This window comes from Mauremys mutica, chromosome 24, assembly GCF_020497125.1.
Source record: "Mauremys mutica isolate MM-2020 ecotype Southern chromosome 24, ASM2049712v1, whole genome shotgun sequence".
Taxonomy (NCBI): Eukaryota; Metazoa; Chordata; order Testudines; family Geoemydidae; genus Mauremys; species Mauremys mutica.
Window position 1 is genome coordinate 14,656,978 of NC_059095.1, and position 26,759 is coordinate 14,683,736.

The window sequence follows — 26,759 nt, forward strand, 5'->3', positions numbered from 1 at the left end:
AGGGAAGGAGAGGAATTATTTCAGCTCAGTGCTAATGTGGACACGAGGACAAACGGATATAAATTGTCAGTCAGGAAATTTAGGCTTGAAATTAGACGAAGGTTTCTAACCATCAGAGGAGTGCAATTCTGGAACAGCCTACCGAAGGAAACAGTGGGGGCGAAGGACCTCCATGACTTTAAGATTAAGCTAGATAAGTTTATGGAGGAGATGGTATGATAGGATAACGGGCTTAGTCAATAGGTCAATTAAGTGCCACACTGGTAATTAGTACAATGGGTCAATGATAGGATGTTAGCCTTTTTCCAGAGGGTATGGCTGGAGAGTCTTGCCCGCATGCTTGGGGTTCAGCTGACCGCCATATTTGGGGTCGGGAAGGAATTTTCCTCCAGGGTAGATTGGCAGTGGCCCTGGAGGTTTTTCGCCTTCCTCCGAAGCATGGGGCAGGGGTTGCTTGCTTAAGGAGTGGGTGGATCGGCTTATGTGGCCTGCATCTTGCAGGAGGTCAGACTAGATGATCATAATGGTCCCTTCTGATCTTGAATTCTATGATTCTATGATTCTATGATACACGGGGATGGGTGCTCAGCGACACCGGCTCTACACGGGGCCGGGCGCTCAGCGACACCGGCGCTACACGGGGCTGGGCGCTCAGCGACACCGGCGCTACACGGGGCTGGGCGCTCAGTGACACTGGCTCTACACGGGGCCGTGTGCTCAGCGACACTGTTTCTACGCGGCGCCGGGTGCTCAGCGACACCGGCGCTACACGGGGCCGGGCGCTCAGCGACACCGGCGCTACACGGGGCTGGGCGCTCAGTGACACCAGCGCTACACGGGGCTGGGCGCTCAGTGACACGGTTTCTACGTGGGGCCGGGCGCTCAGTGACACTGGCTCTACAGGGGGCCAGGCGCTCAGTGACACCGGCGCTACGCGGCGCCGGGCACTCAGCGACACCGGCTCTACGCGGCACCGGGCGCTCAGCGACATCGGCTCTACACGGGGCTGGGCGCTCAGCGACACCGGCTCTACGCGGCGTCGGGCGCTCAGCGACACCGGCTCTACGCGGCACCGGGCGCTCAGCGACACCGGCTCTACACGCGGCCGGGTGCTCAGCGACACCGGCTCTACACGGGGCCGGGCGCTCAGTGACACCGGCTCTACACGGGGCCGGGTGCTCAGTGACACCGGCTCTACACGGGGCCGGGTGCTCAGTGACACCGGCTCTACACGGGGCCGGGTGCTCAGTGACACCGGCTCTACACGGGGCTGGGTGCTCAGTGACACCGGCTCTACGCGGGGCCGGGTGTTCAGTGACACTGTTTCTACGCGGCGCCGGGCGCTGTTTGCAGTGTGAGTAAAGACTTGGAGGAGCAAGGCCAGGGAGCTCCCCCGACTGTTAAAGGCTGTAGGAAGAACCTGAGGTGAGTCGGGGGCAGATCGCCCTTCTATGCTTGATGATGTATGGGAGATAGAATAGGGCACTCGGGCCGCCCAGACAGGTACTGCCAAAATTAAAGTCTCTCCACCAGCTGTGCACTGGAGCTTGTCTTGTTTAGCCAGAGTGGACGAAGGCTGAGGGGAGATATGATACCGGAGAGATACACACCAGAGAGGTGGCGGAGTTCTTTAAGTTAAGGACCAGTGTTGGCACAAGAAGAAATGTCTATAAACTGATCATCAGCACGTTTGGGCTCGAAGTTCGATGACGGTTTCTAACCAGCGCAGGAGGAACAGCCTTCCCAGGGGAATAAGCGTCCCGAACAGCCAACCCGGGCTCAAGACTGAGCAGGATACGTTTATGGAGGAGATGGTGTGAGGAGCCTGCCTATAACAGCATGTGGCCCATCTGCAACTGCTACTGGCAAATATCCCCAATGGCTGGTGATGGGACGCTGGAGGGAACGGGCTCTGAGTTACTACAGAGATTCCTTTCCAGGTGTCTGGCTCATGGGTCTTGCTCCTGGTTCAACTGATCACCATCTTTGGGGTCAGGAGAGACTATTCCCCCAGGTCTGATTGGCAGAGACCCTGGTGGTTTTCCAGCCCAGGTCACTTGGAGGTTTAAACTAGAGTAAATGGTGGAGTCTGTAACTGGAAGTCTTTAAATCAAGATTTAAGGACGTCAGTGACTCAGCCAGAGGTTCTGGGCCTATTACAGGAGTGGGTGGGTGAGGTTCTGCGGTCTGCAAAGTGCCGGAGGTCAGACTAGACGATCATGATGGTCCTGCCTGGTCTAAAAGTCTCTGTCCCACTCACACCCAGCCCGCAGCTCATCCCATCCTCCCTGATACAGAGCGATGCACCCAGGCCCCGCCTGTCCACCTGACCCCACAGCATGCAGCAATGCAGCCCATGCCCCCGCCCCCGCTTCCCTAAGATCCAACCTGCTCCAGCCCTTTGGAGCAGAGCCGAGCGCTAACCCCACTGCATGTGAGATTCACCCCAGAGCACTTCCCCTACTCACTTGTGTTGGCTGGAGGGCAGAGCTCACAGGGGTTCCCCCAGGCACGGCCCAGCGAGCAGCAGCAGGAGGCCCGAGTGACGCCCACCCCGATTTCAGCGCTGCACGAGATCCCGCCGTCCCCGCGGTCCTGAGTGTCCAGGAAACAGTTCCCGACACGGGTGTCTGCACAGGGCAGGGCAGAAAGGAGACAGTGAGCCTCGGGTGAGCAAAGCCCCCCACGCCGCCCAAGCTGGCAGAGAGGGAGGGGTGCAGCAGATCCTGGCAGCAACGGAGGAAGCCTCTTGCAATGGTCACTCTGGCCCAGCCCCATAAAGGGACATAGCGCCTAGCAAATCACAGGAACACCCGTACCCCACAATGCTCAGTTAGGCACCCAGGTCTCTGGACAATGCATATGGAGAGCAGCCCCCTGGATCCACAAAAGCCAGCCTGCTAGGGAGCCTGCTAAGTAGCCAGAGGGAGATCCTGATGCCGGGGCGTGCTAAGCCCTGCTCCTCCCATGGAGTTCGGTAGGTCCCGGCTGCAGCAAGCCGCAGGCAGGAGGCCAGTGACATAGCGCCTGAGGGGACTGCAGCCGGGAGGGCTGATTCCTGGCGTGGCCGAGAGATTTGCGCTGGCTTGGCTCGAGCTAGTACACTGCAAGCAGCCGTGTGAACGCGGCAGCCCGGGGGTGGCTCCAGCTGTCTCCTGAGTCCAGGCCAGCCTGACCCCTGGGCCCACTCTCAGGCGGCCAGCCCAAACCATCGCCTGTGCCACAATGGCCACACTGCCGTTTTCAGTGGGCTAGCTCAGGCCACTCATCCCGCGCTGGGGAGCCCCTCCCAGCTGCAGCGTGGCCAGACCTGTCGGTTCTAGCCAGACAGAGCGAGGTGCCCGCCCAGAGGCTCCCCAACCTCCCCGTGCGCTGACCACTGAGCTGCGGTACGGCCCGCGAGTCTCCCGCAATTGTTCCACTTTAATTAAATAATCAACTAATTAACATGAACTGGGCCAAAGAAAGACTCTATGATGCTGCATTTAAGGCCCCCGCCTGAGGGGTGGGAGACCCCATCCCAATCCCTTCTCCCCAGGAGGCAGAGGGGGAATTAAACCCAGGTCTGCCCCACCCTGGGTGAGCGCTGTAAAGACTGGGCTCAAGGCTGTAAGGGAGATTCATGCCCCTCCCCCCCGCTCCTCCCCAGTTGGTTCCTGTGGAGTCAGGTGGCCTCAAGTGCACCCGACGGAGGGACCCCAGGGGTGCGATGGGCGCAGGAGCCTTATCCTCCTGCTCTGTGGATTGCACCGGGACGTCAATGGCAGGTAGCACCTGAGCACCTTCAGGGAGGCAGCTGTGCACATGCCCGGAGGCAGGAACAGCGCAAGGTGGGGTCAGGGCAGCTGAGCAGGGTCCGTGGGTCACAGCGCAGGGTGGGGTCGGGGTCAGGGGCCGTGGGTCACAGCACAGGGTGGGGGTCGGGGTCCGCGGGGCACAGCGCAGGGTGGGGGTCGGGGTCAGGGGCCGCGGGGCACAGCGCAGGGTCGGGGTCGGGGTCAGGGGCCGTGGGTCACAGCGCAGGGTGGGGGTCGGGGGCTGTGGGGCACAGCGCAGGGTGGGGGTCGGGGTCCGTGTCACAGCGCAGGGTGGGGGTCGGGTCAGGGTCCGTGGGTCACAGCGCAGGGTGGGGGTCGGGGTCAGGGGCCGGGGGTCACAGCGCAGGGTAGGGGTAGGGGTCGGGGTCCGTGGGGCACAGCGCAGGGTGGGGGTCGGGGTCGGGGTCTGCGGGACACAGCGCAGGGTGGGGGTCGGGGTCCGTGGGTCACAGCGCAGGGTGGGGGTCGGGGTCGGGGTCTGCGGGGCACAGCGCAGGGTGGGGTTGGGGTCAGGGTCCGTGGGGCACAGCGCAGGGTGGGGTCGGGGTCAGGGTCCGTCGGTCACAGCGCAGGGTGGGGGTCGGGGTCAGGGGCCGTGGGTCACAGCGCAGGGTGGGGGTCAGGGGCCGTGGGTCACAGCGCAGAGTGGGGGTCGGGGTCAGGGTCCGTGGGGCACAGCGCAGGGTGGGGGTCGGGGTCGGGGTCTGCGGGACACAGCGCAGGGTGGGGGTTGGGGTCCGTGGGTCACAGCGCAGGGTGGGGGTCGGGGTCTGCGGGGCACAGCGCAGGGTGGGGTTGGGGTCAGGGTCCGTGGGGCACAGCGCAGGGTGGGGTCGGGGTCAGGGGCCGGGGGTCACAGCGCAGGGTGGGGGTCGGGGGCCGGGGGTCCCAGCGCAGGGGAGGGGTCGGGGTCAGGGTCTGTGGGTCACAGCGCAGAGTGGGGGTCGGGGACAGGGGTCGGGGGACACGGCGCAGGGTGGGGGTCGGGGGCAGGGGCCGAGGGCCACAGCGCAGGGTGGGGGTCGGGGTCGGGGGTCACGGCCCACGGGTGGGGTCGGGTCCGGGGTCGGGGGTCACGGCGCAGGGTGGGGTCGGGGTCAGGGGCCTAGGGGCACAGCGCAGGGTGGGGGTCCGGGTCTGCTGGGCACATCGCAGGGTGGGGGTCGGGGTCCGTGGGTCACAGCGCAGGGTGGGGGTCGGGTCAGGGTCCGTGGGTCACAGCGCAGGGTGGGGGTCGGCGTCAGGGGCCGGGGGTCACAGCGCAGGGTGGGGGTCAGGGTCGGGGTCTGCGGGACACAGCGCAGGGTGGGGGTCGGGGTCCGTGGGTCACAGCGCAGGGTGGGGGTCGGGGTCGGGGTCTGCGGGGCACAGCGCAGGGTGGGGTTGGGGTCAGGGTCCGTGGGGCACAGCGCAGGGTGGGGTCGGGGTCAGGGTCCGTGGGTCACAGCGCAGGGTGGGGGTCGGGGTCAGGGGCCGGGGGTCACAGCGCAGGGTGGGGGTCAGGGGCCGTGGGTCACAGTGCAGGGTGCGGGTCGGGGTCAGGGGCCGTGGGGCACAGCGCAGGGTAGGGGTCGGGGTCAGGGTCTGTGGGTCACAGCGCAGGGTGGGGGTCGGGGTCTGGCGACGGGGGACACCGCGCAGGGTGGGGGTCGTGGTCAGAGGCCGTGGGGCACAGCGCAGGGTGGGGGTCGGGGGCTGCGGGGCACAGCGCAGGGTGGGGGTCGGGGTCCGTGGGTCACAGCGCAGGGTGGGGTCGGGGTCGAGGGCCGGGGGTCACAGCGCAGGGTGGGGGTCGGGGTCAGGGGCTCACAGCGCAGGGTGGGGGTCGGGGTCGGGGTCTGTGGGTCACAGCGCAGGGTGGGGTCAGGGGCCGGGGGGCACAGCGCAGGGTGGGGGTCGGGGTCAGGGGCCGTGGGTCACAGCGCAGGGTGGGGGTCGGGGTCAGGGTCCGTGGGGCACAGCGCAGGGTAGGGGTCGGGGTCGGGGTCTGTGGGTCACAGCGCAGGGTGGGGGTCGGGGTCAGGGATCGGGGGTCACGGCGCAGGGTGGGGGTCGGCGACAGGGGAAAGTGGGGCACAGCGCAGGGTGGGGGTTGGGGTCGGGGGCCGCGGCGCACAGCGCGGGGTGGGGGTCGGGGTCCGTGGGTCACAGCGCAGGGTGGGGGTCGGGGTCAGGGGCTGGGGGTCACAGCGCAGGGTGGGGGTCGGGGTCGGGACCGGGGGTCACGGCGCAGGGTGGGGGTCGGGTCAGGGGTCACGTCGCAGTGTGGGGTCGGGGTCGAGGGCCGGGGGTCACAGCGCAGGGTGGGGTGGGGGTGGGGGCCGGGGGTCACGGCGCAGGGTGGGGGTCGGGTCAGGGGTCGGGGGTCATGGCACAGGGTAGGGGTTGGGGGTCGGGGTCGAGGGTCACAGCGCAGGGTGGGCTCGGGGCCGGGGGCCGCGTCAGAGCAGCCAATCAGGGCTGCCGAAGGAGGCGGGCGGTGCTCCCCCCGCAGACGGAGGAGCCGGCTGGAGGAGTGGGGGAAGAGGGAGCAGAAAGAGCCGAGCAACTCAAGGTGGCTCTTCTCCCCACACCGCTGTGACCAGTGGGGATGCCCCCCCCAAGGCCCACGTGCGTGTCCCGGGCCGTGGGTGCACTGGCAGGGCTGCTCTCTGCTGGAAGCTGCACTCACCCACGCAGCCCACGCCCGTGGGGTTCAGCTCGAAGTCCTGGGGGCAGTTGCACAGGTAGCTGCCCGGGGTGTTGACGCACAGCCCGTTGATGCAGTTCACGGGGTCCGCGCACTCGTTGACGTCTGCAGGGACGGGAACGACTCAGTATCAGGAGCAATCACTGATCACCAAGGAAACCTCAGTGATCGCCCCAGCTGGGGAGGATACCGGCTGCCTCCCTATGCTCCCCACATGCCAGGGAGCCTTCTCACCCCCCCAGGTGATGACAGACAGCCCCTCCCCTCCTCCACCTCTGCCAGGGATCACTCGAGTGACAGGTGGTCTACTGAGGGCAGCGTAGGGTCACTGGCACCTGGCCCTGGTTAGAGCAAGCCCTGCCTGGGGCAAACCTGGAGCCTGCAGGGTCTGTCGCTCAGCTCCTGGGTGCCAGGCTCCCCTCCCGAGCTGGGACCAGTTCGTCCCCTGCAGGTGACCCCAGCGTGCTGACCAGGGAGGGTCTCAGAGAACCGATTCCCAAGGGACCCCCTGCCCCAGGCACAGGCCCCAGCTACCTGTGCAGTTGCCTCCACTCCTGTCGAGCTCATAGCCGTCATCACAGGCACAGCGGAACATCCCAGGCAGGTTCTGGCAGCTCCCGAAGACGCAGATGTTCTGGAAGGTGCATTCGTCAATGTCTGCCAGGGAGACAGAGCGGGGCACATCAGGCCTAGCTGGGCTGAGGGGCCAGCGGAGCAGCCTCCCTTCTACCCCCCACGTGACAGCAACGACAGGCCAGGCCGGATTCCTGCCAGCCAGGACCGACTAGCCGTTCCCCCAGGGAGTCTCCTCCTCTCTGGTGCAGCAGGGGACGCTGCCCTGGGCTCAGCGTGTACCCCGTGCAGCAAGCCCCCACCTTGAGCCCCATCTTCACCACCTGCCCTTGCTCTACAGCTGGGCCCTCGGGAACCCCCAAGCAGCACCTCTGCCTGAGCCTGAGCAGAGTGTGTGAGGGGAACCTGCCCCGGGGGCTCTCTGTGTGAGGGGAAGGGCCGGGAGCCTTCCCCAGGGGCTCTCTGTGTGAGGGGAAGGGCCGGGCGCCTGCCCGGGGGGCTCTCTGTGTGAGGGGAAGGGCTGGGCGCCTTCCCCAGGAGCTCTCTGTGTGAGGGGAAGGGCCGGGCGCCTGCCCGGGGGATCTCTGTGTGAGGGGAAGGGCCGGGCGCCTGCCCCGGGGGCTCTCTGTGTGAGGGGAAGGGCCGTTCGCCTTCCCCAGGGGCTCTCTGTGTGAGGGGAAGGGCCGGGCGCCTGCCCGGGGGGCTCTCTGTGTGAGGGGAAGGGCCGGGAGCCTGCCCGGGGGGCTCTCTGTGTGAGGGGAAGGGCCGGGAGCCTGCCCCGGGGGATCTCTGTGTGAGGGGAAGGGCCAGGCGCCTGCCTGGGGGATCTCTGTGTGAGGGGAAGGGCCGGGCGCCTTCCCCAGGGGCTCTCTGTGTGAGGGGAAGGGCTGTGCACCTTCCCCAGGGGCTCTCTGTGTGAGGAAAAGGGCCGGGCTCCTGTCCATGGGGCTCTCTGTGTGAGGGGAAGGGCCGGGCGCCTGCCCGGGGGATCTCTGTGTGAGGGGAAGGGCCGGGCGCCTGCCCCGGGGGCTCTCTGTGTGAGGGGAAGGGCCGTTCGCCTTCCCCAGGGGCTCTCTGTGTGAGGGGAAGGGCCGGGCGCCTTCCCCAGGGGCTCTCTGTGTGAGGGGAAGGGCCGGGAGCCTGCCCGGGGGGCTCTCTGTGTGAGGGGAAGGGCCGGGAGCCTGCCCCGGGGGATCTCTGTGTGAGGGGAAGGGCCAGGCGCCTGCCTGGGGGATCTCTGTGTGAGGGGAAGGGCCGGGCGCCTTCCCCAGGGGCTCTCTGTGTGAGGGGAAGGGCTGTGCACCTTCCCCAGGGGCTCTCTGTGTGAGGAAAAGGGCCGGGCTCCTGCCCATGGGGCTCTCTGTGTGAGGGGAAGGGCCGGGAGCCTGCCCGGGGGTTCTCTGTGTGAGGGGAAGGGCTGTGCGCCTTCCCCAGGGGCTCTCTGTGTGAGGAGAAGGGCTGGGCTCCTGCCCATGGGGCTCTTTGTGTGAGGAGATGGGCCGGGAGCCTGCCCCGGGGGATCTCTGTGTGACGGGAAGAGCCAGGCGCCTGCCCGGGGGATCTCTGTGTGAGGGGAAGGGCCAGGCGCCTGCCCGGGGGATCTCTGTGTGAGGGGAAGGGCCGGGCGCCTGCCCGGGGGATCTCTGTGTGAGGGGAAGGGCCGGGCGCCTGCCCGGGGGATCTCTGTGTGAGGGGAAGGGCCAGGCGCCTGCCCGGGGGATCTCTGTGTGAGGGGAAGGGCCGGGAGCCTGCCCGGGGGGCTCTCTGTGTGAGGGGAAGGGCCGGGAGCCTTCCCCAGGGGCTCTCTGTGTGAGGGGAAGGGCTGGGTGCCTTCCCCAGGGGCTCTCTGTGTGAGGGGAAGGGCTGGGCGCCTGCCCGGGGGATCTCTGTGTGAGGGGAAGGGCCGGGCGCCTGCCCGGGGGATCTCTGTGTGAGGGGAAGGGCCAGGCGCCTGCCCCGGGGGATCTCTGTGTGAAGGGAAGGGCCGGGCGCCTGCCCGGGGATGTCTGTGTGAGGAGAAGGGCCGGGCTCCTGCCCATGGGGCTCTTTGTGTGAGGAGACGGGCCGGGAGCCTGCCCCGGGGGATCTCTGTGTGACGGGAAGAGCCGGGCGCCTGCCCGGGGGATCTCTGTGTGAGGGGAAGGGCCAGGCGCCTGCCCGGGGGATCTCTGTGTGAGGGGAAGGGCCGGGCGCCTGCCTGGGGGATCTCTGTGTGAGGGGAAGGGCCAGGCCCGCCCATGGGGATCTCTGTGTGAGGGGAAGGGCCGGGAGCCTGCTCATGGGGATCTCTGTGTGAGGGGAAGGGCCGGGCGCCTGCCCGGGAGATCTCTGTGTGAGGGGAAGGGCCGGGCGCCTGCCCGGGGGGCTCTTTGTGTGAGGGGAAGGGCCAGGCCCGCCCATGGGGATCTCTGTGTGAGGGGAAGGGACGGACGCCTGCCTGGGGGATCTCTGTGTGAGGGGAAGGGCCGGGAGCCTGCTCATGGGGATCTCTGTGTGAGGGGAAGGGACGGGCGCCTGCCTGGGGGATCTCTGAGTGAGGGGAAGGGCCGGGAGCCTGCTCATGGGGATCTCTGTGTGAGGGGAAGGGCCAGGCGCTGCCCGGGGGATCTCTGTGTGAGGGGAAGGGCCGGGAGCCTGCCCCAGGGGCTCTCTGTGTGAGGGGAAGGGCTGTGCGCCTTCCGCAGGGGCTCTCTGTGTGAGGGGAAGGGCCGGGAGCCTGCCCGGGGGGCTCTCTGTGTGAGGGGAAGGGCCGGGAGCCTTCCCCAGGGGTTCTCTGTGTGAGGGGAAGGGCTGGGTGCCTTCCCCAGGGGCTCTCTGTGTGAGGGGAAGGGCCGGGAGCCTGCCCTGGGGGCTCTCTGTGTGAGGGGAAGGGCCAGGAGCCTGCCCCAGGGGCTCTCTGTGTGAGGGGAAGGGCTGTGCGCCTTCCCCAGGGGCTCTCTGTGTGAGGGGAAGGGCCGGGCGCCTGCCCAGGGGCTCTCTGTGTGAGGGGAAGGGCCAGGCGCCTGCCCTGGGGGCTCTCTGTGTGAGGGGAAGGGCAGGGCGCCTGCCCTGGGGGCTCTCTGTGTGAGGGGAAGGGCCGGGAGCCTGCCCCAGGGGCTCTCTGTGTGAGGGGAAGGGCTGTGCGCCTTCCCCAGGGGCTCTCTGTGTGAGGGGAAGGGCCGGGCGCCTGCCCGGGGGATCTCTGTGTGAGGGGAAGGGCCGGGCGCCTGCCCCGGGGGCTCTTTGTGTGAGGGGAAGGGCCGGGCGCCTGCCCCGGGGGATCTCTGTGTGAAGGGAAGGGCCGGGCGCCTGCCCGGGGATGTCTGTGTGAGGAGAAGGGCTGGGCTCCTGCCCATGGGGCTCTTTGTGTGAGGAGACGGGCCGGGAGCCTGCCCCGGGGGATCTCTGTGTGACGGGAAGAGCCGGGCGCCTGCCCGGGGGATCTCTGTGTGAGGGGAAGGGCCAGGCGCCTGCCCGGGGGATCTCTGTGTGAGGGGAAGGGCCAGGCGCCTGCCCGGGGGATCTCTGTGTGAGGGGAAGGGCCGGGCGCCTGCCTGGGGGATCTCTGTGTGAGGGGAAGGGCCAGGCCCGCCCATGGGGATCTCTGTGTGAGGGGAAGGGCCGGGAGCCTGCTCATGGGGATCTCTGTGTGAGGGGAAGGGCCGGGCGCCTGCCCGGGGGATCTCTGTGTGAGAGGAAGGGCCGGGCGCCTGCCCGGGGGGCTCTTTGTGTGAGGGGAAGGGCCAGGCCTGCCCATGGGGATCTCTGTGTGAGGGGAAGGGACGGGCGCCTGCCTGGGGGATCTCTGTGTGAGGGGAAGGGCCGGGAGCCTGCTCATGGGGATCTCTGTGTGAGGGGAAGGGCCGGGAGCCTGCCCGGGGGATCTCTGTGTGAGGGGAAGGGACGGGCGCCTGCCCCGGGGGCTCTTTGTGTGAGGGGAAGGGCCAGGCGCCTGCCCCGGGGGATCTCTGTGTGAAGGGAAGGGCCGGGCGCCTGCCCGGGGATGTCTGTGTGAGGAGAAGGGCTGGGCTCCTGCCCATGGGGCTCTTTGTGTGAGGAGACGGGCCGGGAGCCTGCCCCGGGGGATCTCTGTGTGACGGGAAGAGCCGGGCGCCTGCCCGGGGGATCTCTGTGTGAGGGGAAGGGCCAGGCGCCTGCCCGGGGGATCTCTGTGTGAGGGGAAGGGCCAGGCGCCTGCCCGGGGGATCTCTGTGTGAGGGGAAGGGCCGGGCGCCTGCCTGGGGGATCTCTGTGTGAGGGGAAGGGCCAGGCCCGCCCATGGGGATCTCTGTGTGAGGGGAAGGGCCGGGAGCCTGCTCATGGGGATCTCTGTGTGAGGGGAAGGGCCGGGCGCCTGCCCGGGGGATCTCTGTGTGAGAGGAAGGGCCGGGCGCCTGCCCGGGGGGCTCTTTGTGTGAGGGGAAGGGCCAGGCCTGCCCATGGGGATCTCTGTGTGAGGGGAAGGGACGGGCGCCTGCCTGGGGGATCTCTGTGTGAGGGGAAGGGCCGGGAGCCTGCTCATGGGGATCTCTGTGTGAGGGGAAGGGCCGGGAGCCTGCCCATGGGGATCTCTGTGTGAGGGGAAGGGACGGGCGCCTGCCCGGGGGATCTCTGTGTGAGGGGAAGGGCCAGGCCCGCCCATGCGGATCTCTGAGTGAGGGGAAGGGGCGGGTGCCTGCCCAAGGGATCCTTCTGGCATGAAGGCCCTGGCCGTGCCAGGGCAGCGTAGAAAGGCTGGCAGTGCCGTGCTGCAGGAGCCGCGCTCTTACCCTGGCAGGCCCTGCTGTCCTCCGTGGGGTTGAAGCCCATCTCGCACTCGCAGCGGTAGCCCCCGGGCGCGTTCAGGCACTGCCCGTTCTCACACAGGTTCACGTTGTCCGCACACTCGTCCACATCTGCAGGAGAGGTCACCAGCCCGTCAACGCAGCAGTGGGGAGAAGGCCGGAGCCTCCTCCCCACCCCTCAGGGAAACTCCCATGAGCCTCCACAATCTAGTGCTCCCTGCCCCGGCTCACGGGAGCTGGAGGCGCTTCCCAGGAGAGGAAAGGAAGCTAGGTACTGTCGGGGGGTCCCCAAAAGCACCTGCGGGAGATGCATGCTTTTGGGAGGGCTCCCTAGCCTAAAGCAGGTTACCCATCCCCCACAGGCAGGAGGGCAGGAGGCCTCGCAGCTAGCTAGCTCTCAGATCTGCCCTTGGCATGGGGAGCTGGCCAGAGTGGTCCCACTGGTAACGGGTGGGGATGGGGGGATCCCATGGGTAACCAAGCATGTGGGGATGGGAGGATCCCATGAGTAAACCAGCAGATGGGGATGGGGGTCCCATGGGTAACGCAGCAGGTGGGGATGGGGGATCCCATGGGTAACGCAGCAGGTGGGGATGGGGGATCCCATGGGTAACTCAGCGGGTGGGGGTGGGGGGATCCCATGGGTAACGCAGCGGGTAGGGGTGGGGGGATCCCATGGGTAACTCAGCGGGTGGGGGTGGGGCGATCCCATGGGTAACTGAACGGGATGGGTGAGGTTTGGAGATTGTCTGGCTGTCAGTCAGGGTTTGCATCCCAGAGGATGGGGGCTGGCGGGGGAGGGAGGGGCTCTCTACCCCGTCTCTGCATCCCTCGCGGTAGCCGGGGAGTGATCAGTTGCTCCCCACAGCTGGGGTAGACTGGAGCAGTCCCGGGTGGGCGCTAGACCCCTCGCTCTGCCCCAGAGCCCGGACACCCTGTACCTGAGCAGGAAAAGCCGTCGCCGGAGAAGCCCTCTCGGCAGGCGCAGCGGTAGGAGCCAGGTGTGTTCACGCAATTGGCGTTCAGGTTGCACTTGTGCTCTTCAGTGGCACATTCATCCAGGTCTGTGGGCAGAAGCTCAGTGAGAGGATTGCTTGTCTCTGGGTCTGTGCCCGAGGGCAGCCCAGGGGTTACAGGCTGGGGTCTGAGCACCTGAGCTGGGCTTCAGCCTCCTGGCTCCCCGCCCGCTGCTGGTGAGCATGGGACACCCAGACAGACAGCACAGCTCCACACACCTACACACTGCTTGTGAGACACTCAAACACATGTACACACACATGCTGCTTGAGACACTGACGTGTGCACACAGACATACACACTGCCCGTGAGACACACACACACTCAGACACTGGCCGTGAGACACCGACACACGTACACACATTGCCCATGTGAACACAATGGCCTGTTGGCCCCTGGAGCAGTGTGTGTGCACAGCTGACCCCAGTAGCCGCAGGTGCACATGGGCAGGGACACGGCCACATGCTAGGAGCTGCTCGAGTCACCTCCCCGTCTGGACTGGGAACTCACCATTGCATTTCAGCCCATCTCCAAGCCAGCCCGTGCGGCACTTGCACTTGAAGCTGCCGGGCACGTTGATGCAGGAGGCGTGCATGTCACAGTTGTGAGCACCGATCTCACACTCGTCGATATCTGCACAAAGGACGTGCATTAGACCTGACCCAGCCAGGCCCCTCCTCCCCTGAGTGAAGGGGGGAAAAACCTGGGGTCCACTGGGCTCGAAGTGTCCCTGGGGATGGACCTGGCCGACCCAGGAGTGACCCCCCTGGGTGATGGAGGGGTGAGCAGTGAGTGACCCCTGGGGCCATGGGGAGTGCGCAGTGAGTGACCCCCCATGGACAGTGAATGACCCCCTGGGGCAGTGGAGACACACTGGAGTGCAGAGTGCAGACCCCCTGGTGCGATGGGGGTGTGCAGTGAGTGACCCCCCGGGGACAGTGTGGGGTTGCGCAGTGAGTGACCGCTGGGGCAGTGGGGACACACTGGAGTGCAGAGTGACCCCTGGTGCGATGGGGGTGTGCAGTGAGTGACTCCCCGTGGACAGTGGGGGGTTGCGCAGTGACTGACCCCTGGGTTAGTGGGGACACACTGGAGTGCAGAGTGACCCCTGGTGCGATGGTGGTGTGCAGTGAGTGACCCCCCATGGACAGTGGGGGGTTGCGCAGTGAGTGACCCCTGGGGCAGTGGGGACACACTGGAGTGCAGAGTGACCCCTGGTGCGAGGGTGGTGTGCAGTGAGTGACCCCCCATGGACAGTGGGGGGTTGCGCAGTGAGTGATCCCTGGGTTAGTGGGGACACACTGGAGTGCAGAGTGACCCCTGGTGCGATGGGGGTGTGCAGTGAGTGACCCCCCGTGGACAGTGCGGAGTTGCGCAGTGACTGACCCCTGGGTTAGTGGGGACACACTGGAGTGCAGAGTGACCCCTGGTGCGATGGGGGTGTGCAGTGAGTGACCCCCCGTGGACAGTGGGGGGTTGCGCAGTGAGTGACCCCTGGGGCAGTGGGAACACACAGGAGTGCAGAGTGACCCCTGGTGCGATGGGGGTGTGCAGTGAGTGACCCCCCCATGGACAGTGGGGGGTTGCGCAGTGAGTGACCCCTGGGGCAGTGGGGACACACTGGAGTGCAGAGTGACCCCTGGTGCGATAGGGGTGTGCAGTGAGTGACCCCCTGTGGACAGTGGGGGGTTGTGCAGTGAGTGACCCCGGGGCAATGGGGACACACTGGAGTGCAGAGTGACCCCTGGTGCAATGGGGGTGTGCAGTGAGTGACCCCCCCATGGACAGTGGGGTGTTGCGCAGTGAGTGACCCCTGGGGCAGTGGGGACACACTGGAGTGCAGAGTGACCCCTGGTGCGATAGGGGTGTGCAGTGAGTGACCCCCTGTGGACAGTGGGGGGTTGTGCAGTGAGTGACCCCGGGGCAATGGGGACACACTGGAGTGCAGAGTGACCCCTGGTGTGATGGGGGTGTGCAGTGAGTGACCCCCTGTGGACAGTGCGGGGTTGCGCAGTGAGTGACCCCTGGGGCAGTGGGGACACACTGGAGTGCAGAGTGACTCCTGGTGCGATGGGGGTGTGCAGTGAGTGACTCCCCCGCCCACGGATGATGGGGACAGACTGCGGTAAGAGGAGAGTCAGGCCCACAGGATATAAATCAACAGGGAACAGATTCCTGCCTAGAGCCCAGTGCGCAGGGACGGCTCCAGGCACCAGCATGCCAAGCGCGTGCCTGGGGCGGCAAGCCATGGGGGGGGGCTCTGCTGGTCGCCGCGAGGGTGGCAGGCAGGCTACCTTCGGCGGCTTGCCTACGGAGGGTCCACTGGTCCCGCGGCTTCGGCGGACCTCCCGCAAGCTGCCGCCGAATTTGCGGGACTGGGGACCTCCCGCAGGCCAGCCGCCGAAGGCAGCCTGCCTGCCGTGCTTGGGGCAGCAAAATACCTAGAGCCGCCCCTGCCAGTGCGGGTGGCTCATTGGCTCTGGCTCTGCAGTCCCTGCCCTCTCGGGGTGGAGGGTCCCTGCAGGAGCCAGCTGCCCTGGGGCTTGCCACCTGTGGCACTGCTCCTGCCTAGCTGGCACCTGACCCAGGCACTGGCTCCCCACAGCCCAGGGCACTGGTGCGGCGGTGTTCCCACCTGTGCAGCCTGTCGTCCCCTTCTTGACGAAGTAGCCGAGCTGGCAGTGGCAGATGAAGGAGCCCTTGGTGTTCTCGCACTCGCCGTGCAGGCAGATGTTGGGGTTCAGGTCACACTCGTTCACATCTGCAGGAGAACACGGCTCAGTACCTGCAGCCCTGTGCCAGGGCCTGGGGCAGGTTCCAGACCCTCCCTCCCCAGCGACCACCGGGTGTGGCCGTCTCACCGATGCACGTCTTCATGTCCAGGGAGGCCATGAATCCGTCAAAGCAGAGGCAGCGGTACTCCCCCGGGATGTTGGTGCACTGGCCACCATCGCAAATCTCGGGGTTGTCCTCACACTCATCGATATCTGGCGAGGGAGGGAGAAGCTGTCAGAGCAGGAGCCTGGAACTACAGGGTGGTAGCCAAGGGGGATCACTGGAGACGGGAGGGGGTCTGTAGTGACTGAGCAAGGCAGGTGGGGTGGGTGGCAGGGCTACAGCCGCGAGGGTCCCTGGGTGAGGAGCATGTGTTGCCAGAGGCAGACAGCAAAGAGATTGGGCCAGGGACTCCCTGTGGCTCCAAATCCAATGGCCACGGGGAGGCTGGATCAGGGCCTGGCATTGCTGGGCAGGCCAGGGCACCTGCAGGGAATGTCCCCACTCAGCTGCCAGGGGCACCTGGGTCCTGTACAGGGCTGTGGGCAGTGCGAGCTGGGGGTGCCCGTCAGTGCACGGGGCTGAGGGCAGGGTGAGCTGGGGGTGCCCGTCAGTGCACGGGGCTGAGGGCAGGGTGAGCTGGGGGTGCCCGTCAGTGCACGGAGCTGAGGGCAGCGTGAGCTGGGGGCGCCCGTCAGTGCACCGGGCTGAGGGCAGGGTGAGCTGGGGGTGCCCATCAGTGCACGGGGCTGAGGGCAGGGTGAGCTGGGGGTGCCCGTCAGTGCACGGAGCTGAGGGCAGGGTGAGTTTGGGGTGCCCGTCAGTGCACGGGGCTGAGGGCAGCGTGAGTTTGGGGTGTCCGTCAGTGCACGGGGCTGAGGGCAGGGTGAGCTGGGGGCGCCTGTCAGTGCCAGGGGCTGAGGGCAGCATAAGCTGGGGGTGCCCATCAGTGCACGGGGCTGAGGGTAGCGTGAGTTGGGGGCGCCCGTCAGTGTAGAGGGCTGAGGGCAGGGTGAGTTCGGGGCGCCCGTCAGTGCACGGGCCTGAGGGCAGGGTGAGTTTGGGGTGCCCGTCAGTGCACGGGGCTGAGGGCAGGGTGAGTTTGGGGTGCCCATCAGTGCACGGGGCTGAGGGCAGGGTGAGTTTGGGGTGCCCGTCAGTGCACGGGGCTGAGGGCAGGGTGAGTCTGGGGTGTCCGTCAGTGCACGGGGTTGAGGGCAGGGTGAGCTGGGGGCGCCCGTCAGTGCACGGGGCTGAGGGCAGCGTGAGTTTGGGGTGTCCGTCAGTGCACGGGGCTGAGGGCAGGGTGAGCTGGGGGTGCCCGTCAGTGCACGGGGCTGAGGGCAGGGTGAGTTTGGGGTGCCCGTCAGTGCACGGGGCTGAGGGCAGGGTGAGTTTGGGGTGTCCGTCAGTTCACGGGGCTGAGGGCAGGGTGAGCTGGGGGCGCCCGTCAGTGCACGGGGCTGAGGGCAGGGTGAGCTGGGGGCGCCCGTCAGTGCACGGGGCTGAGGGCAGCGTGAGCTGGGGGCGCCCGTCAGTGCACGGGGCTGAGGGCAGCGTGAGCTGCGGGTGCCCGTCAGTGCACGGGGCTGAGGGCAGCGTGAGTTGGGGGTGCCCGTCAGTGCACGGGGCTGAGGGCAGCGTGAGCTGGTGGTGCCCGTCAGTGCATGGGGCTGAGGGCAGCGTGAGTTGGGGGTGCCCGTCAGTGCACGGGGCTGAGGGTAGCGTGAGCTGGGGGTGCCCGTCAGTGCACGGGGCTGAGGGTAGCGTGAGCTGGGGGTGCCCGTCAGTGCACGGGGCTGAGGGCAGGGTGAGTTTGGGGTGCCCGTCAGTGCAGGGGGCTGAGGGCAGGGTGAGTTTGGGGTGCCCGTCAGTGCAGGGGGTTGAGGGCAGGGTGAGCTGGGGGTGCCCGTCAGTGCACAGGGCTGAGGGTAGCGTGAGTTTGGGGTGCCCGTCAGTGCACAGAGCTGAGGGCAGAGTGAGTTTGGGGTGCCCGTCAGTGCACGGGGCTGAGGGCAGGGTGAGCTGGGGGCGCCCGTCAGTGCACGGGGCTGAGGGCAGGGTGAGCTGGGGGCGCCCGTCAGTGCACGGGGCTGAGGGCAGGGTGAGCTGGGGGCGCCCGTCAGTGCACGGGGCTGAGGGCAGGGTGAGCTGGGGGCGCCCGTCAGTGCACGGGGCTGAGGGCAGGGTGAGCTGGGGGTGCCCGTCAGTGCACGGGGCTGAGGGCAGCGTGAGCCGGGGGCGCCCGTCAGTGCACGGGGCTGAGGGCAGCGTGAGCCGGGGGCGCCTGTCAGTGCACAGGGCTGAGGGCAGGGTGAGCTGCGGGTGCCCGTCAGTGCACGGGGCTGAGGGCAGGGTGAGCTGGGGGCGCCCGTCAGTGCACGGGGCTGAGGGCAGGGTGAGCTGGGGGCGCCCGTCAGTGCACCGGGCTGAGGGCAGGGTGAGCTGGGGGTGCCCGTCAGTGCACGGGGCTGAGGGCAGCGTGAGCTGGGGGTGCCCGTCAGTGCACCGGGCTGAGGGTAGCGTGAGCTGGGGGTGCCCGTCAGTGCATGGGGCTGAGGGCAGCGTGAGCTGGGGGCGCCCGTCAGTGCACGGGGCTGAGGGCAGGGTGAGTTTGGGGTGCCCGTCAGTGCACAGGGCTGAGGGCAGCGTGAGTTTGGGGTGTCCGTCAGTGCACGGGGCTGAGGGCAGGGTGAGCTGGGGGTGCCTGTCAGTGCACCGGGCTGAGGGCAGCGTGAGCCGGGGGCGCCCGTCAGTGCACGGGGCTGAGGGCAGCGTGAGCCGGGGGCGCCCGTCAGTGCACGGGGCTGAGGGCAGCGTGAGCCGGGGGCGCCCGTCAGTGCACGGGGCTGAGGGCAGCGTGAGCCGGGGGCGCCCGTCAGTGCACGGGGCTGAGGGCAGGGTGAGTTGGGGGCGCCCGTCAGTGCACGGGGCTGAGGGTAGCGTGAGCTGGGGGTGCCCGTCAGTGCACAGGGCTAAGCGTTGTCTTCAGCATGAGCCAATGGAGTCCATCTGGTGCCCTTCATCTCGCAGGACAAGGCCCAAAGATAGTCCCACCCAACCCCCGTGCAAGGCTGCATTGCATCCTGCAGGGTCCTGCACAGCCCGTGTGCCAGCCCTAGACCAACCAGATCCCCGCTCACCTGTACACGACCTCTTGTCCGGCATGAGCGCGTAGCCTTCGCTGCAGCTGCACTGGTAGCTGCCTTCCGAGTTGGTGCAGTGCGTGTCGCAGCCGCCGTTCATGATGGTGCACTCGTCAATATCTGCATGGGAACAGCCGCCCCACTCACTGCCAGGCCCCTGCTGGGGCACAAGCTGCACAGCCAGACGGGACCCACATGGCGGTGCCAGCACCCAGAGCCCGGGATCAGAGAGCGCCAGGACAGAAGGATGCACCTGCACCCTGGGCTCCTGCGGACAGGGGCGATGGCTCACAGCACCCCCATGGGCGCTTGGAGGAAGTGCTGCTGCCTTCCCGTTTTCTTGGTGTCCAGCCCGGGCCATCTGGCACTAACCAAGCCTGTGACAGACCAGGGGGCCTGGCAGTGACTGGGGCATGACTGGGTATAGGGCTGTCCATCCCGGAGCCCCCCTGAAGGGGGCGCTGCACCGTCAGTATGTTTCACATGGATGCAGCCCATTGCCCTGGCATCCAGCTGGGGGAGTCCTGGAGGCTGAAGTCTAGAAGAGCCCACTCTGGCCATCCTCTCTGCCCTCCTGCATCCGCAGGGCAGAGCCCTGCCTAGAGCCCAGCCTGGAGCTCAGCCCCTCGTGCACTCACCGACGCAGCCCTGCCTGTCCGGAGTGGCCTGGAAGCCAGAGTCACAGGCGCACTGGTAGGTGCCGATGATGTTGACGCAGTGCCCGTTGCGGCACAGGCTGTCGCTGAGGGAGCACTCATTGATATCTGGGGCGAGAGTGAAAGGGTTAATAGGCCAGCTGGGCTCAGCCATTCCTAGCATTGCTAGTGCTGCATTTTAACAGTGACCCCACAGCCCCCATCCCCCCACTTCACAGACCCACCCAGGTCCTGACACTCTCCTGGGTCTCTCCCAGCTGCTTCGGATCCCCCCTCCCCGCATGGAGGGGAAGAACCAGCTCACTTCCCCAGGTGCACTCGCTGCAGCTCCCAGGTAGGCCCATACCCACTGCCCCAGACCCAGGTGGCATTTTTCTGCCCCCCAGGGGCTCTGCAGCGCCTCCCACTTCCTGTCTCCTGGCAGCGTTGCTAGGCGCTCTTTACTTACAGCATTTCAATCAGTGGGGCCTACCCCCAGTGGCTGGGTCTCCACCAGGAACCTCTGTACCGTGCTGGTTGGGATCACCCCTTGCTATAGGTCTCTGTCCAGCCTGCCCCACTCTCACTACTGCAATCTGGGCAGTCCAGCATGCTGCCGGCGGCCCCTCCGGCCCATCACCATGTCGGTCAGTCCTTGATGAACAGCAGGTAGCTGATCTGGCTCCATAAAAGCAACATGGCTCTGGGAGCGACAGAGACTCTGGGCCTGATTCTGTGAAATGCAGCATGCCCTCACCCCCCCCACTGACCTGAGTGGGATCTGCACATGCCCAGCATGGGCTCAGGATCAGGCCCTCTGACAGGGGTCTCACCCAGTGTAACCCCCACCATGTCACAGCCTGGCCCTTTGGCTGCTGGGGTGCTGCAGACACCCTGGCCCTTCCCACGCACTCACCGACGCAGGCATTGCCTTCTGCGCTCAGCTCGTGGCCTGGGGGGCAGATGCACTCGAAGCTGCCCTCAGTATTGACACAGATCCCTCCACGGCACAGCAGCGGGTCCCGCTCGCACTCGTCGATGTCTGCGGAGAGCAGGACACAAGGATTCGGGGGTTTGGCTGGTAGCTGGTGTTTCCCAGGTAGGTGTGACTCCAGTGCCCAGGAGCATTGTCCTGGATAACCTCCAAGCCCAGGCTGGGAGCCAGCCCCCAAAGCCGAGTTACGCCCATGGATAACACTACAACACGGTCCAGCCCAGGAGGAGCCACATGGCATGTTACAGAGCACAGTGCTTCAGAAAAGGACAGCGCAGAGTGCAGAGTGTGTCACCGTGCGGGGGGCAGTCAGGAGCCATCACGCCCTGGCTCCCCAGCTGTCTGGCTGTGCCCAGCCCTGTGTGCCCCCTCCCCAAACCCCTCTCCGCAGCTCCCCAAGCCCAGGAGGCTGGGGGTTGAATGAGGGTGTTTGAAATCGTTGCGGTGTCTGTTCCCAGTTCTTCCAACACAGACTAAGCTACCCAAAGTGCCGCTGCCTGTGCAGTGGGAGTGTGGCCCATTGCAGGGCCTAGGCCCTGCTCAGCGCTTGCCCAGAATGGAGAACTGTCCCAAGCTGCAGCCCAGGGAGCAGGAGCTGCTTGGCGCACAGGCAGCTGTCCCAGGACGTGCTGCAGGCTGATGTTCGTGTGGTCAGCTGCCTGCCCCAGCGCTGTAACGACCCTGCGCAGATGGCCACGGAGGCAGCTCCTGCACGTGGCCCCAGGAGAGCTGGTGAGAGCACCACACACCAGGTCAGTGCCACCCTGTCAGGACCGGGACCCAGGCTGTTTCTATGCACGTGTTGGTGCCACCCAGCGGAGCAGGAGTGGGACAGCTGCTGAGCCCAGCCCCCGCCCCACAGCCTTCTCGCAGGCTGACATGCCAGCAGGACACATTGGTGGGGGCCGCGAGCGGGCAGTTAGCACGTTCCCCAGCTGGCAGGGGGCACAGCCTGAAAGCCGTCTCCATCTGAGCCAAGACATTTCTCCGTCCCAGCATACGCAGAGCACCAGCCTCCTGCAGGGCCTGAGAACAGGCTCAGGCTGCCATGGAAACGGGCAGCTCACTCCTTAACTTAAATATGGGTGTCATAACCAGACAGTTAAGGGTTAAGGTCTCTTTTACCTGTAAAGGGTTAAGAAGCTCAGGTAACCAGGCTGACAACTGACCCAAAGGACCAATAAGGGAACAAGATACTTTCAAATCTTGGCGGGGGAGGCTTTTGTTTGTGCTCTTTTTTGGGGGGTTGTTCGCTCTTGGGACTAAGAGGGACCAGACATCAATCCAGGCTCTCCAAATCTTTCTGAAGCAGTCTCTCATGTTTCAGACTTGTAAGTAACAGCCAGGCAAGGCGGGTTAGTCTTATTTTTGTTTTCTCAACTTGTAAATGTTCCTTTTTGCTGAGAGGATTTTACCCCTGTTTGCTGTAACTTTGAACCTAAGGCTAGAGGGGGTTCCTCTGGGCTCTAGGAATCTGATTACCCTGTGAAGTATTTTCCATCCCGATTTTGCAGAGAGAATTTTTACCTTTCTTTCTTTAATTAAAAACTTTCTTTTTAAGAACCTGATTGATTTTTTCCTTGTGTTAAGACCAAGGGGATTGGATCTGGACTCACCAGGAATTGGTGGGGGAAGGGAGCGGGGATGGTTAAATTCTCCTTGTGTTAAGATCCAAGGGGTTGGATCGGTGTTCACCAGGAACTTGGTGAAAAAGCCTCTCAAGGCTGCCCAGGGAGGGGAAGGTTTTGGGGGGACAGAAAGTGATCCAGACACTGAAATTTCTGGCTGGTGGCAGTGTTACCAGATCTAAGCTAGTAATTAAGCTTAGACGTGTCCATGCAGGTCCCCACATCTGTACCCTAAAGTTCAGAGTGGGGGAGGAACCTTGACAATGGGCTTCCTCAGACTGGAGTGGGCTCCCCCAATGGAAATGGCTGGGGCAGCTGGGCAACCTTCCCAAGCAAGGCCTGAGCCCAGGAACGTACTGCCCCCGCCCCTCCTGGGCCCCGCCCCCGAGGGTCATCTAGGGCCTGGTCCCAGCAGCCCCTGGGCTGAGTCCTCTGACTGCTCCCCAGACAGCCCTGGGGGTTACGCTCCAGGGAATGTTCCGGGGGGGAATTTTGCTCTTTCCCACCCCAAAGCCATATTTCCAGCAGGACAAATTGCCCAGGTGGAGGGAGAGCAAGGGGAAAACCGAGCTCCCCAGCTTCCCTGCCAGCAGCAGGGGCAGGCGTCTCCCCTCATGGGCTCTCTGCAGTGGGACCAGCAGCCCCTGGGACGCAGAGCACGGACGGTGCCTGTCAGGTCTCGGAGCGACACTGCAGCAGGTGGCAGCGTAACTTGGGCAGCGCAGCGGCCCCAGCCTTGGATGTGCAATAGGACAGGGCCTCCCTCCCACTGCTCCCTGCCAGCAGGGTGAGGCTAGTGGGGTCTGGCCTTTGGTGGGAACTCCCAGCCATTCCCGAGTTGGCCCCCACTGCAGGATCCAGGGTCTCTTCAATGCTCCCTGATACAGGCTGTGCTTCCCCCCTTGCAGAGCCCCCCGCCCTGCTGTGGCCCCCCATACCTGCCTGCCGAGGTCCTGAGCCCCCCCCCCAGGTCCCTCCATACTCTCCCCGCCCGGCCCCTTGCAGACTCTGTGCTTTCCCCGGGGCAGGTATCCAGGGCACTCAGCTCCCCCGGGCTCTCTCCACATTCTCAGGCCCTGTTCTGCTCTCAGCTACATGGATCCAGCTGCTCCCCGTGAACAGGGCCTGGAGAGGCCCTGCCCTTCTCCTGCGCCCCCTCCCCACACATACACGGGAGAGTGGCTCCCCGCAGGGAAGCAGTGACTGTTCCAGACTCTCCATGGGCCAGGGCCAGGCTATGCCCTGCACTCGTTCTCCCTCCCACCAGCAATCCCAGAGCAGTGGGAGGTGCAGAGCACAGCTCAGGGATGCTCTTACCCATGCAGTTCTTCATCATCATGAAGCCGCTCTCGTAGCCCTCGAAGCACTCGCACTCGAAGCTGCCCGGGGTGTTGACGCAGGTGCCATGGCCACACAGGTCCGGCGAGATGCGGCACTCATCGATATCTGTGGGCATGGGAGAGGCTCAGCCAGGAGCCAGCCAGCCCCTGCAGCTAGGGGCAAGCCGCCAGGGGCATTGACGGGTGAGGGTCTGCCTGCCCCAGGTGCTGAGAGCATGGAGAGCAGAATGCAGACTTGCCAGACTGGCCAGGGCTGGCTCTGGCAGCTCATCTCGCTGGGAGGAGACATCAGCTGCCTGGATCAGAACCTGCTCCTTACATGCTGGAAGCTGGCGCCCTTTGGGGCAGGCTGTGTATGCGGCAGGGGGCTCTCCCAGGGTGGTATCTTACCCCACCCCCTCGGTAAATGCCCTGCCCAAGGAGCTGGTCCAGGAGACTGGGGTACATGGCAGCAGCACACCCGGACCCCAGCAGGGCAGCCTGGGCCAGGGGAGACGTCGGATGGGGTGGGCCCTTCTTCCCTTACCTGTGCAGTTTCTTTCCTCGGCATCCAAGGCGAAGCCATTGCCGCAGAGGCACCGGAAGCTGCCAATGGTGTTCCGACAGGTCCCGTGAGCACAGAGGCCGGAGAAGACCTTACACTCGTTCACATCTGTGGGGGGAAGGCAGCATCAGTGCTGCAGTGAGGGTGTCTTGGCTCCGGGAACAGGTCCCTGGGTACCAGCTGCAGCCAGGAGGGGATTTTCACCCCTTTTCCTCTCACCTTTGTAGAAGGGTCTGCCTGAGAGCACATCCCCTCTGTTGGCAAAGCCAGGGCCCCTGGGGCAGATGGCCTTGTACTCGCTGCTGCCAGCTCTGGGGCACTCTTCACAGTCGCTGCCCCAGGCTGAGCCCACAGAGCAGCAGCACATGTCGATCCGGTACTTCCCCGGCAGGGGCGCCGTGCACTCATCCTCATCCCACTTCATGTAGCACTGCTCCGCACGTACATCTGGGGAGAGAGCCAGGCTGAGCGTCCCAGGAGGGAGAGAGCTGCCTGGGGCCTCTCCATTCCCTGGGGCACCCCCGAGGGCAGGCCAGCCCTATGGTGTATCTCTTGCTGGATGGGGCTCCCCTGCCTCCAGAGGCAACTTCTCAGGGGCCAGCAGCCCTCACCCCAGCGGGGCTGCCTGCAGCCCTCACTCCTGCAGCTCACTGCAGCCAGCCCCAGGTCCCATGTCCCTCCCTGAGAGTTAGAGAGTTTCTCCTAATATCGAACTGAAATCTCCCTTGCTGCAGATTAAGTCCATTCCTTCTTGTCCTACCTCCAGTGGACATGGAGAGCAATTGATCACCTCCCTCTCTGTAACAGCCCTTAACATATCTGAAGACTGTGATCACATCCCCCTTCAGTCAGCTTTGCTCAGGACAAAACATGCCCAGTTGTTTGAAATCTTCCTCAAAGATTTTCCTGAGCCTTTTTGTTGCTTTCCTCTGGACTCTCTCCAATGTGTCCACATCTTTCCTGAAGTGTGGTGCCCAGACCTGGGGAGAGTACCCCGGCCCCCCACCCCCCCACCAAAACATCATCGGTGCTGAGCAGAACAGGACAATTACCTCCTGTGTCTTACATACGACACGCCTGTTAACACACCCCAGGCTGATATTAGCTCTTTTCACAGCTTCATCACAGTCTTGTCTCATATTCAATTTGTGAGTCACTAGAGCCCCCGCCCCAGGTCCTTTCCAGCAGTGCTATGGCTAGCTAGTTATTCCCCAGTTTGTAGTGGTGCATTTGATTTGTCTCTCCTAATGAAGTACTTTGCACTTGTCTTTATTGAATTTCATCTTGGTGATTTCAGGCCAATTTGTCAAGGTTGTTTTGAATTCTAATCCTGTCCTCCAAAGGGTTTACTACCCATCCCAGCTTGGTGCCATCCACAAACGTTATAAGACTATTCTATGAAAACACTGAACAGTACCAGACCCAGGTCTGACCCCTCTAGATAAGTCCTCCCTGTGTGGCAGGGAACCACTGCTAACCACTCTTTGAGTAAGATCTTTCAACCAGCTGTGCACCCACCTTGGAGTCATTTCGTCTAGGCCACATTTCCCTAGTTTGCTTATGAGAATGTCCTGGCTCATCCACTGTTCCTGACCCCTAGGAGCTGCAATAGGTGAGGCAGCAGTAAGGTTAGCATGGGAGAGCAGGATCACGCTGCATCCCCAGAGGAGCTGCACAGCGTCCCAGAGCAGCCCCCGCAGTGGCGCATGCTTGTCTGGTGTGCAAGAAACCAGTGTCCGCATCAATGCCATTCAACAGCACTTCCCAGAGCCCGGTGATGCACCTGGATTGCTGCCTCTGCCCTTCCTCCTCCTCCTCCTTCCTTGGCGCCTGGCTTCTCCCGACCTCCTCAGATCCCCTTCCCCAACTTCTCCGGGGCTGGGGCTGTACTGGCCTCTCCACAGCCTCCCGCATCTCACCCTCATGGGGAGCTTCCATCGACCCCTGCTGGCTATGCCTCATGGGCTGGCATGTCACTGGCTTTCAGCTGGAGCTAGTGGAGCACCTATGGGAGCCCAGAGTGGGCACACGGCTGGGGACCATCCAGCATGGCCTGTGAATGGGCACTAGCACCCACAGCATGGGTGGGGAGATGGCTTCTTCCCCACCCAGTTTCTAGGTGAATCCCACTGTCACTCAGTGCTGAGCTGTGTGACGACTCATTGTCTCCCCTGGGCTACACCAGACAGGGAGGAGAACTTGCTGCACTCGCCGATCTGTGAGAGAGAGGACGGGGCTCAATTGTTCTCCATGTCCACTGAAGGCTCAGTCTGCAGCGAGGCAGATCTAGGATAGATATTAAGAAAAACTTTGTATTGCGGAGTTCAATTCTGGAACAAGCTTCCCAGGGAGGTTGTGGAGTCCCCATCACTGGAGGTTTTTAAGAGAAGAGCAGACAGAGATGGTCTAGGTTTACGTGTCCTGCCTCAGCACAGGGGGCTTGACTTGATGACTTCTCAAGGTCTTTTCCAGCCCTACAATTCTCTGGGTGTGTCTACACTGTGAAATTAGGTCAATTTTATAGAAGTCGATTTTTTAGAATTCAATTTTATACAGTCGATTACATATGTCAACACCAAGCGCATTTAGTCGGTGGAGTGCGTCCTCACTACCGCGGCTAGCGTCGACTTACAGAGCAGTGCACTGTGGGTAGCTATCCCACAGTTCCCGCAGTCTCCGCTGCCAGTTGGAATTCTGAGTTAAGCTCCCAATGCCTGATGGAGCAAAAACTTTGTCGCAGGTGGTTTTGGGTACAAGTCGTCAGGCCCCACTCCCTCCCTCCTTCCATGAAAGCAACGGCAGACAATCGTTTCGCCTGTTTTCCGGGGTCCCGTCCA

The 26,759-nt window shown here is 64.8% G+C and overlaps 1 protein-coding gene across 2 annotated transcripts in view; it reads right to left on the bottom strand.

The window, feature by feature from the left end:
• FBN3 (fibrillin 3) overlaps nucleotides 1-26,759 on the bottom strand; it is a 320,779-nt gene that overhangs the window by 58,366 nt on the left and 235,654 nt on the right. For both annotated transcript variants that reach the window (XM_044998744.1, XM_044998743.1), the window contains 14 exons: nucleotides 24,142-24,369; nucleotides 23,905-24,030; nucleotides 23,356-23,484; nucleotides 20,333-20,458; nucleotides 19,420-19,545; nucleotides 18,779-18,901; nucleotides 15,722-15,847; nucleotides 15,496-15,621; nucleotides 13,371-13,493; nucleotides 12,785-12,907; nucleotides 11,829-11,954; nucleotides 7,042-7,164; nucleotides 6,490-6,612; nucleotides 2,469-2,630 (listed from right to left, as the gene is read on the bottom strand). In XM_044998744.1, coding sequence (XP_044854679.1) covers nucleotides 2,469-2,630; nucleotides 6,490-6,612; nucleotides 7,042-7,164; nucleotides 11,829-11,954; nucleotides 12,785-12,907; nucleotides 13,371-13,493; nucleotides 15,496-15,621; nucleotides 15,722-15,847; nucleotides 18,779-18,901; nucleotides 19,420-19,545; nucleotides 20,333-20,458; nucleotides 23,356-23,484; nucleotides 23,905-24,030; nucleotides 24,142-24,369 — 1,890 coding nt within the window. The remainder of the gene's footprint in view (nucleotides 1-2,468; nucleotides 2,631-6,489; nucleotides 6,613-7,041; nucleotides 7,165-11,828; nucleotides 11,955-12,784; nucleotides 12,908-13,370; nucleotides 13,494-15,495; nucleotides 15,622-15,721; nucleotides 15,848-18,778; nucleotides 18,902-19,419; nucleotides 19,546-20,332; nucleotides 20,459-23,355; nucleotides 23,485-23,904; nucleotides 24,031-24,141; nucleotides 24,370-26,759) is intronic.